This window comes from Triticum aestivum, chromosome 5D (genome assembly GCF_018294505.1).
Source record: "Triticum aestivum cultivar Chinese Spring chromosome 5D, IWGSC CS RefSeq v2.1, whole genome shotgun sequence".
Taxonomy (NCBI): Eukaryota; Viridiplantae; Streptophyta; class Magnoliopsida; order Poales; family Poaceae; genus Triticum; species Triticum aestivum.
In genome coordinates, this window is record NC_057808.1 from 15,380,677 (window position 1) to 15,391,127 (window position 10,451).

The window sequence follows — 10,451 nt, forward strand, 5'->3', positions numbered from 1 at the left end:
TGATTTGTGTTGGATGATATGATGAGGCTACTATGTGTATGATATCATGAGCATATTGCATGTTTCTGATATAATTAGAATACTTTATAAAACAAGTTCAAAAACATCACATATACGTAGCAAAAAAAAATTATGTGAAAAATATAGCAATAGCGTTCTTCTGCAGCAAGCAGTAGCGCCGCACACAAGCGCTACAGCTAATTAGCAGTAGCGCGGTACAAACAACGCTACTACTACAGGTTAGTTGTAGCTCCTTATTAGTAGCGCCGATGCCCACGCTACTAATAGGCCAAGAACCTACGCTACTGCTAGGCTTTCCCCTAATAGTGAAAGGTGGTGGTACTCTGTTCTATGCATGATTTATCGATGTGCATAATATACAGAGTATCCGCATATATTAGATTTAAACTGTTGCCTCCGTCCATAAGGACCTTATGGAGTCAGTAATTGTCCACGATATGGTTGAGGACCAGCGCGGCGGGACACCTATCTGGGGCCGATCTTGACTGTCGTTATGGTCGAAGGTAATTGGTGTGTCTATCCATGCGCCCCGAGAGGTGAGTGAACGAGTTCCGATCTCTAAAGATCATGGGCCTGAGACCATATTATCCTCATCGAATGTCGAATCAGTGGCCGTTGGTCCGGCCGGGTTGATTCGGAGATCAGCCCTCTCGCCCACCTCTGGCAGGCTGCTCTCTGATCCACTTACCAAAAAATACCTTAGCCCCTCCTCCTTAGGGGAATCCCCCACAGGAGCTGAAGAGGGGTCATGCTTTGCCTCCAATTTGTGTGGAGGCATCTTCATGGTCGATGCTTCAGGTGTGAAGGTCAACCCTACAAGCTCAGGGCCGTTAACCGACGATCCCATCGATCCTTCTGCCAATCGCACAACAGAACTCTCAATGAAAACACAGTCTCGGTGTCAAAACTAGTAGACCATGGGGTAGGGGGTCCCGAGCTGTGGATCTCGGATCAATGGTAATAGGGACAAGGGTGACGATGTTTACCTAGGTTCGGGCCCTCTTGATGGAGGTAAAACCCTACATCCTGCTCTTGTTTATATTGATGGAGATGTATCGAATACAAAGTTGATCTACCTCGAGATAGTAATGTGTGTTCTAACTCTAGGGCCAGGTGAATGAGATTGCGTTGATCTCCCGTCTACGGGCTAAACCCTTTGGCTTATATACACCCTAATGAGGGTATTTAGGGTTACAAGGTCGGTATTTAGGAGCAAGGTGGCAGGAGAGATCTTGGAGTATTCCTCAAGTGTTCGGTAGAGGTGGTATTGATCAGGCCTCCCGCGTACGGCCTCCAGAATCCATCTTGATCACGAATGAGGGACCAGCAGCCCAATCCGAGGAACATGAGACCAAAGTTTTAAATAGCGCGCTAAGGCTCTTAGCGGCGGACCTCTTCTAAATGCTATAGCCGTGCTATGTCGTGCTATTTAAAATGTTTGCTCATGTGTTTGGACAAAAAACTCTTAGCGCAGGACCTTTTTTAAACGCTATAGCGTGCTATAGCGGGCTATTTAAAACTATGCATGAGAGGACTATGTTAGCACCCCCCAATCCAGGACACCATCAAAGAGTTTCACCTGTAATAAGCCTAGAAAACAGTGGTGATCTCGACAGCACATTCAATTCATTGTGAGAGCCATGCAAACCAAAAAATGAATGTCATATCAAAAAATCCTTCGATGTAGCTACCTCAAAAATGATCGTTGAGTGGCCTCTGTACCCTTCCACCCCGCAGGACAATTCTTTTATGTCTAGTGCATACAGTCAAGTGATCCAAGAATCCTGACCATCCTCTTGCTTCACTTTCAGTCATCAGTCATCAATCTCTGGGTGTCTTCCTTGGTTGGTGCTCTCAAGTACCTGGGCCAAAGATAACGATCATTGCTTTTGTGAACCTTCGAACATCCTCAAGGATTGTGTCTTCACCAGTGCGGACATAGTCTATGCCAAGACTCGAACAACCACAATGCACTTCATCAGAGGGCTTGCACTTATCTCTCCACATGAATTTCTCCGGAGCTTGAACAGGTCATCATATCGCGCAACGGCTTTTGCAATGGTCAGAAAAAGTCTTTTGTGCATCCGAAAGCGCCGGCGAAAGCACTTCTCTCGATAGGTTGGCTTTGGGTCAAAGTAGCTTCTCATGATCTTGGCATGACTCTGCACTCTATCACGATTGATGTGTATGCGGCCAAACTATGATCATCTCCTGCCGCCGAACATCATCATTAAAAATCATGCCTAAAATGGTATGAAAGTCATCGTCGTCTTCTTCCTCTTCGGATGACGACGAGTCCTCCAAGATCATTTCCCTCAACCTCTTCATCTACAATTCAAACAGCTCGGTTCACAAAGAAACGAACAAACAAAACTCACCTTGGCAACTCGTCTAACACTTGCGATGCGGTGGTGGTGGGAGAGGGAATGACCTGCAGCGGTGTGCAAGCAAGCTGAGATGCGGCGGCCGAGAGTAAAGAAGTAACAAAGCAATCCGATGAATCAACAATGGAGACGGCGGCGGCGTTTCACCTTGATTCCGGCGACGGCGACAAGGGCCGAACAGGCTCAACGTCGGGCAGAAGGGCGGAAGGGGTAAGGGAGACAACGAGGTAACGACGGGGTCAGCGGGCGGTCGACCGGAGTCGCGTCGGCAAATTTGCATGTGTGGGGGGCGACGCGAGGGAGAGACGCAGCTGTTACCCGGCCGTTGAGCGGTGGAGTATATTTAAGGATAAAGGTGGGGCCGGAGTAAAAATTTTACTCTCTTACGGCGGATTAGGGATCGACTAGGTGCCGGTTAGAGGAGTAAAACTCCTCTAGTCGGTTATAATGTATAGGTTACAAATGCCCAAGGAGTAGGTATGAATGGAGCGTTCAATGATCATAAAAAAAAAAGAATGGAGCGTCCAATGCCAAGGTTAATTGGATGGATGTGTGCACCTGCACGTCGGAGCCAAAAGGTAAAGTAAAAATGGCAAACGAATGAATGAGTGAAATCTATTGTCTGCTCAACTTTGGACGCCCAAGATACTCATGGACCACCTACGGCAAGCCGTGATATAATAGAGAAATGTGATTAATTATTACCATATACCTAGCAGGCAAATCGTACCACGCCCATAATTAGCGCGCGGTGATAGAGATACTCGTTTCCACAAAACATATCTACTGCCTTCTAGGAGAACCCTGGTGTAATTGGCTTCTCCCATCATTAACGCGTGTGATTAGCGCTGCGCCTCTAAAACCCTCTGCCGCCGCCTCAAACCCTCTCTGCTCGTGGTCAGATTGAAGTGCCTGTGTCGCGACGAGCGATCTTCAGGTTGTCCACCCAACGCCAAGGTTAGCAGTAGCAATAGTAATTAATTGATTATAGTCCAAATTTCTCTCAATTATTGTTGTGATGCTAATTATTCTGAAAGTGATTTTACTGCTTGCACATGTTGAAATCATATAGTATCCCTCATATTCTAGTTAATCTACGTGCCTGAAATTATACACCGGATCTTGATTCCTTTGCTTGTGTTGCGATCATGCTAGCTAGTTCTGAACTTTAGGCAGTGTTGCTTCCTTCTAATGATCCATGAAATGCCAGCAATTCCTTGATCTTGAAAAAAAAAGGTTCATCAGCTGCGGATAGAAAAGCGCCCCAATGCAATACACTGAACATTAATTTATTTTCTCAGCGCTGGTAAAGGAGAGACAGCTTTTTTTTAGGACAACTTGCTTTGGAATTGCATCATAATATTCATTGACAGAAATCAGCACCTATGTTCTCTTCGGATAAAATTATTATACACTTTTATAATGGCAATCGTACGTAGAGATAAATTTAGACAAGTACAATATAATGATACTTTTATAGGGCCAAAGTGACAAACTAATAGCATTAGGACAGCTATAATTTCAGTCTAGAGAACATTCTGTTTCAATTGCAATTGGCAAACCCTGTACCGAAATCCCGGCTCCGCCCCTGCCAATATATGTAAATGACATCATTTTTGTGCATCATAATCTAAGACAAACTGCTAACACCAGAGGATCAACCTAATGAACAATATGTTGTCAAAGCTACCGCATTACTTGATCCTGGAAAGAGGAAAGTCTACACACAAACCTTCGCATTTTGTGTTTCTTCTCTTTTAGGGCTTGTTGAGCTGTGCCCTCAGCAGAGCCCTCCTTACCGTGGTCCTCGATGTCTGTGCTACTTTGCGTCCTATGTGTGCTTGTGTGCATTTGTGTTGTGAACTCTTTTCGGGTGTTTGTGGCTCAATGGCCTGCTTTATATATAAAACGGGGCGAAAGCCTTTTTTAGTAATGGTGGAGAGGTTACCTATTCTCTTCAATCATGTTCAAAGAAATCTAGTATGATGTTTTAGGCTGCATTTGGCAATGATAATCCAGTTTTTGTCTATTGTTCGTTTGGCTAACCAACTTATGTATGTTGGTAGTGTGTTTATTTTTCTGTAGCAGGTTATAAAATAAACAAGTTGTCATAAAATAAGTTCAACATGGCACAAGACAAATCAGCAAACCCAAATTAAGCTTAATGTACATGTGATTTTGCTCCGATCTATTTCTCGGAAAATAAGTCCACCTGTGTTTTAGCGTAGGAACATAAAATACGCAGTGTATGATTGTGCGAGGGAAACTCAGAAAGAGGCCCTCTCATTGTCCATGGCAGGCGAGTAGGGTTTCCGCCGTGCTTCCACCCCCTCTTGTCTCACCATCATGACAGGCAGCTGCAGGCAAGGCCGCGTGGCGGTCGATAATGGTGGCGGCTGTTGGTGCTGCCTCCTGGCAGCGCCGTTTCTTCTTCCTATGGTGCTTCACACAACTCTTTCTTCTTCTCTCATGAACACACACACCTGGGAAGAAACTCACACGTACTCACACTTCACCATGGAGAAAAATGGCTTTGCCACTTACTCTCGGTGAGAACACATATACTATATTTTCTTCTCCTTTTCTCTTCAGTCCTCACGGCCTCACATTTTCATTACTCAATGTGTCATATATATATACAAAGACACAGGTACTGGTGCCATGAATGCACGCCATTCACCGACCTCTACATCCGGCCACTGACCAACTAATCCATGCACTAACTAATCTACTCCCTCCGTACCAAAATATAGGTCGCTGGGGCTTCTGTTCCGACCAGGTGAAAAGCTGACAATTGACCTAAATACCCTCCCTTCAAAATTTGAATCCCGATCAATCGTCTTCCACCTCCGCCTCTGCCCTCCACCTCCACCTCCGCTTTCGCCCTCCACCTCCACCTCCACCCTCACCTCCGCCCTCCACCTCCACCCTCACCTCCGCCCTCCACCTCCATCTCCACCTCCGCCCTCCGTCTCCACCTCCGCCCCCTGCCCAGGCGCTGCCGCCGCTGGAGTAGAGCTGGTGCTCTGCTGCCGCCCACACACAGGGGCTCCTCCTGACCCGCGCCCAGGTGGAGGCGAGCACAGGCTGTTCCTCCATCTCCACCTCCGTACCCACCTCCGGCCACTGCATCCAGGCGCAGGCGCTTCTCCTCTCCCACGTCCAGGAGCTGCTGCTGGGTTCGGCTGGTGCCCAGGTTCATCTCCTCTCTCTGATCATTTGATCCTCTGATGGAGTACATCTCTCTGCTGTCGCTGGAAACGAACTGCAAGCATAAACAATACTCAAGTGATTCAAGAGATGTACTGATTCAAGAGTAGTCAAGAGTAATTCAGAAGTGCCAACATTTGATTCAAGAAATGTTTACTGCCAATAATTCAACAAATAATTTGAACAAGTTAACTGAATTAACTGTTGACTGTAGCATTTCAGGAGTACATCAATATGTTAAACTTCAATTAGAACAGGCTACGTCAGAATCACCTATGGCGTATTGTCGTCCGTATCCAGCCCTATGGCTTAAGTGCTGTGTTCAACAGCATGAAAATGAATTCAGAAGGCGCATAAGTAACACTAGTTTATGTACTGAGTTGCAAAACATTTGATTGTTCGATTCCAGATTACCCTCTGTACAGTACTAACCTCAATGTGTGGCGACTGGCGACTAGGCAAAGAGATCAGACACAAGACATCTTGAACTGATAATCCACAACAAACTTGCTTGAATGCAATGCAAGCTGTACCTTGATCTGTCCTGAAACAATGACCACATAGCAAAGAGAGGAATGAACTGCAAACATAAACAATTTGATGAGCATTTGGTCCAACTAGCCAATAATTTGGCGGAGGGGTAGAATGGAAAACTCGGGGAAAATCGTAGCCTACGAAAGTTTGTTCGTCAAGTCGTTTAACGACCTATATTACGGAACAGAGGGAGTAGTTATGTGTCTACATGCGCTCCCACGTCCAGTACTTGCGCAGCGTCCTCTCAACAGGTACACGATCTGGACAAGCAGCTAACAAACTTGACCACATCTAATGCTAGGACCTCTTCTCAAGGCCACAACAGACTTGCCAATCCACTCGGCTGGAGTCCTGCTGGCCGCTGGTTCTTATCCTCGTGCAACCGCTTCACACGGCACTGGGCATCTTGCATGTCCGCCGCCTCGCATGGCAGTAGCATCTCACCCTGCACAATGGAACGTGCCGACGACTCCGTCTGCGTACGCATGACACGTACATCTGGCCGGCGTACAATGACCCTAGACCATCTCAAACTCAAAACCAATATGCAGATACATCATGAAAAAATTATTGCTAACAGCGGTGAGGCCCTGGGAGCTTCGCTCCTTGGCTGGAGGGCTTTGGATGCGCCGGCGCGGTGGACTCAGGTGGTGCAGCGACTCTGCCATTTCGCTAGGGGCAGCCACGGATATTGGCCGGCTTCCTCTTGTGCGAGGATAGTAGTGGAGGAACCCGTGGGCCCCCCTAGCATGTGGCACATGCCGGATCGGAAGACGTGCTCACTCCTTCCCCATCGGCCCACTTCTTTTCTAGAACTAGACGTCAGGGACTCCTAGTCGCCGAATCTGCTGCCGGCACGGTCTGGTCTTGATAGATCCAGATCGAGAGAAATCCCTTGGTCGACCTCGTCGGCCTAACCTCAACAGGCTGCTTCTTGTCTCCTCTTCCTGCAAATTACCCCTCTTGGCTAGATCTGCGGCGGGCTAGGTCATGCATTCTTTCATTGTGTGGCCAGTGCGTCGAGGCTGGCACGACCGGTTGGCTAGTGTTGGTGTTCTTGTAGCCCCATGTCGCTCCTAGATTTAGAGTGAGTACATCCTTCTGACCGATGGTGCGGCGCCCACAAGCCTCAACGAGGGTGTAGGGTCTCCTTCGTCGAGGGACAAGGAGGAATGGAATCTAAGTCCTACCTTGCCAGTGTCGCCGGCGAGTGTGCCTTCTGAAGATTGGGTTTCTCCACGAGGCTGCTCTAGTCTATCTCTCCAAAGTTCGAGTTTGTAGGGCAACTCCATGGTCTAGCAGCTCTACAATTTTCATCTTTTGCGGTTTCAGTGTGTGTTATGTTGTAATGTTGCCCTACAATTCAAAGTCTCTTTTTGAGCCTTTGTTTAAAAAAAGTTGTGTGCGAGACCTGACCAATGTAGGCATGTACAGTATATGTATATGAAGGCATGCATGTGGCCCTTACATGTCAGCATATGATTTGATCGATTTTTTTTTAACATTGGACTGAGGTTTCTCTCTATATATATGCTTGCTTTCTTACCATGTATATCTATGCACACATGTATATAATCGTGTGTGTACTAATAGATTAACGCAATCCACCCACGCCAGAGAAGAGAAATACACCGCACGGGACATCTCGATCCATGGCATTATGGGGTACGTATCATGATTGATCCACCATTCTTTTAGTACTTTGCCTAATTAATCATTATCAGATGTTATCGACATGCGCATGCATGCGTGCATGTTGTTTCTTCTAGCGAATTAACTAAGACAGGATGTGGATGCATGCACGACAGGAGCGGAGGTGAAGGCCGGGGAGGACTACGTTCACAAATTCTCCCTATCCCACCGCCGCCTCCGGATCACCCAGGTATACATAATTATCAATTAACTAATGTTGAAAAGTCACTCGGTCTGTCATTGTTGCAGTCATTTATTATCATTTTAACTCATTAACTCATCATTCTGTCAATATTGATACCTCCTTTACAACACTGAGGCCTGTGAAGCTATTCTTTCTGAGGCCTGGCCATCAATACGGCATGTTCACAGGGAAAGCTGATCCTCTAATAATGCAATTTCTGCGTGTCCATGTTGGTTGGCCCCTCTCTTATGATGAGCCGGCCCATTATTGGCAAGCAACCCGTGAGCAATGCCGAGAAGCCACAACCTCGGGTTCCTCATACAATGAGTGGCTCGGCAGGGGTGGCAGATAGAATTTAGTTGAAAGGATGGTACATATGTATAGGGCCACATCTGTTATAGATTTCAGTATAGATGCTCTAAACATTGGTCTCACTCCGCACATTGTAGTATATGACACTTGTTGCAGATTACAGATGCCTCCTTCCATGTCATATTATAAACTGATTGCTCGTGCAGTGCAGTCAGAAAATTCTTTGTTTGGGCATGCACTAAATAATTGTTAGTGTCAACCATATTGAATTGGCATTACTGTGTTCATGATACACTTTCACAATACATAATTATTTTAGTTTGATGCTACACATTCTGGGAGAAAAATAAACGGCAAGGTCTTCCCCAAACATTATTTCATTATGACGGTTTAATCAATTTGTTTAGGCGACACTAGGTGACCTTAATACTTCTGGTTGGAGCGTCCTCGAAAGCAATGCTGGCGAAGAAAGGCGGGCAGTGCTTTGTGTGTTGAATCCTTCAAACCATCCCATGCATCGGCTGGAGATTGAGTTAGAGGAGGATGTGGATATTACCTTCTCTGTTAAAGGCCAAAGCTCGATTTATTTGTCAGGATATTACATCCTTACGAATCCCAACACTTGTACTACTAAAAGAAATTCACTCGGAAAACGGAAGTATGATCAAGAGATCTCGGACAGGTATATCATCTTTTTCATCCTGTATATATAACTCAATTATGATCCTTGTTGTCCATTGAACATTTTTATTTTTGTTTGAACATGTAGAAGCAGGAACCACCAGAAAGCAGCGCATGGAAAGAATGTCCATGAGGACAAAGTGGGAAAAACTTGCGAAGACACTAAGTAGGAGACCAACCATGAAGAGTTGTAGCATTCATTTGTTTTCCATCTTTACCCGTATGTGCCACCAAAAACTTGGATTGCTAACTTCTATTTGTAATGCTGCCAAAAACAGGGATGATGGAAGCAAGAAGATGTATGCTACGCCTCCTCCATCTCGTAACAAAAACAAATGTATGTGTCTACACAATATCAAATCTAACTTTTTTATTTCCTAAAATAATGGTTTAATTTCTTTTCTATTATTTTTACACACAACACAGACACACACACGCGCGCGCGCACACACACACACACAACTGCGTACATGCAAACGTAATTTTGTTTTTAAGATATAATGTACTTTCCTCTTCCATTGTGATAGTTGTTGGGAAGCCCAGCGGTGTACCAGAAGATATTGTATATCTTCAAGACAGTGACGACGATGACGAGAAGGAGACAAATTTGGAACATAAAGAGAGCGACAAATTAGGAATAGAATGCATCTTTGAGGGACAAGCTGGTGCCAAGATTGCTACTCTGGGTAGTAAGGTATGTGCTATCCTCAACTTGCATGAGTAGTTTTAACAATGATTTAGTAGCACGTCATGTGACATTGATTCTCTGCCCGTAAAACCAGTTCACAAGTTAATCCAAACCTTGTGTTTGTGAAGGTGAAAGTCGAATATATTGGTCACTCGAAGGATGGGAAATTTATCGACCATGGCGACCACTACCAGTTCAAGCTTGGTAAAAGATTGATAAAACTAAGCTCTGACACTCTTGTTACATCTTTTTAATCCTTCCATAATGAGGTCACCAGTCTGTTATCCACTACAGGAGCTAAACAAGTGATTCGCGGATGGGAGCTAGGGATCGAAGGTCATAATCTTGAAAATCTCAAGTAATAAAAAGCATTTTACATTTTCTATTTAAGAAACTAATTACGGTCCATCCGATATTTGACAGGTATGAGAGTCGGCGAACAAAGGAAGCTGACCATTCCGCCCGCTCTTGGGTAATTAAGCGTCTCATAACCTTGTCATCTATCCCTTAAAAAACACCTTGTCATCTCGATATGCGCATATGGTGGGAAGACAAATTGATAATTTTTCTTTTCCTCTCAGCTATGGTGATAAGAAGCATGAAAAAATAACACCAAACTCCTGGCTTGTTTACATAGTAAAATTGTTGCAAGTGGTGCAGAATAAGAGGACTCCAGAAGGTTCAGCTGAGGAATGAAGAGAAACCAATGAAGTACAATTTTTCTAGTTTGCCTTTGATTGGAACC

At 45.3% G+C, this 10,451-nt stretch overlaps 1 protein-coding gene across 1 annotated transcript; it reads left to right on the plus strand.

The window, feature by feature from the left end:
- The first annotated feature begins 7,801 nt into the window (after positions 1-7,801).
- LOC123120138 (peptidyl-prolyl cis-trans isomerase FKBP53-like) lies at positions 7,802-9,960 on the plus strand. Its single transcript, XM_044540153.1, has 7 exons — positions 7,802-7,814; positions 7,958-8,031; positions 8,745-9,019; positions 9,107-9,184; positions 9,297-9,355; positions 9,546-9,712; positions 9,835-9,960. The coding sequence occupies exons 1-7, from the start codon at positions 7,802-7,804 to the stop codon at positions 9,958-9,960; spliced, it is 792 nt and encodes a 263-aa protein (XP_044396088.1).
- The last annotated feature ends 491 nt before the right edge of the window (positions 9,961-10,451 follow it).

Excerpts from the sequence above, each read along its gene's own strand:
- LOC123120138 (XM_044540153.1), top strand. Across the intron at positions 9,356-9,545 it reads ATCTCGTAACAAAAACAAAT|TTGTTGGGAAGCCCAGCGGT; the intron begins GTATGTGTCTAC and ends CCATTGTGATAG. Across the intron at positions 9,713-9,834 it reads TTGCTACTCTGGGTAGTAAG|GTGAAAGTCGAATATATTGG; the intron begins GTATGTGCTATC and ends GTGTTTGTGAAG.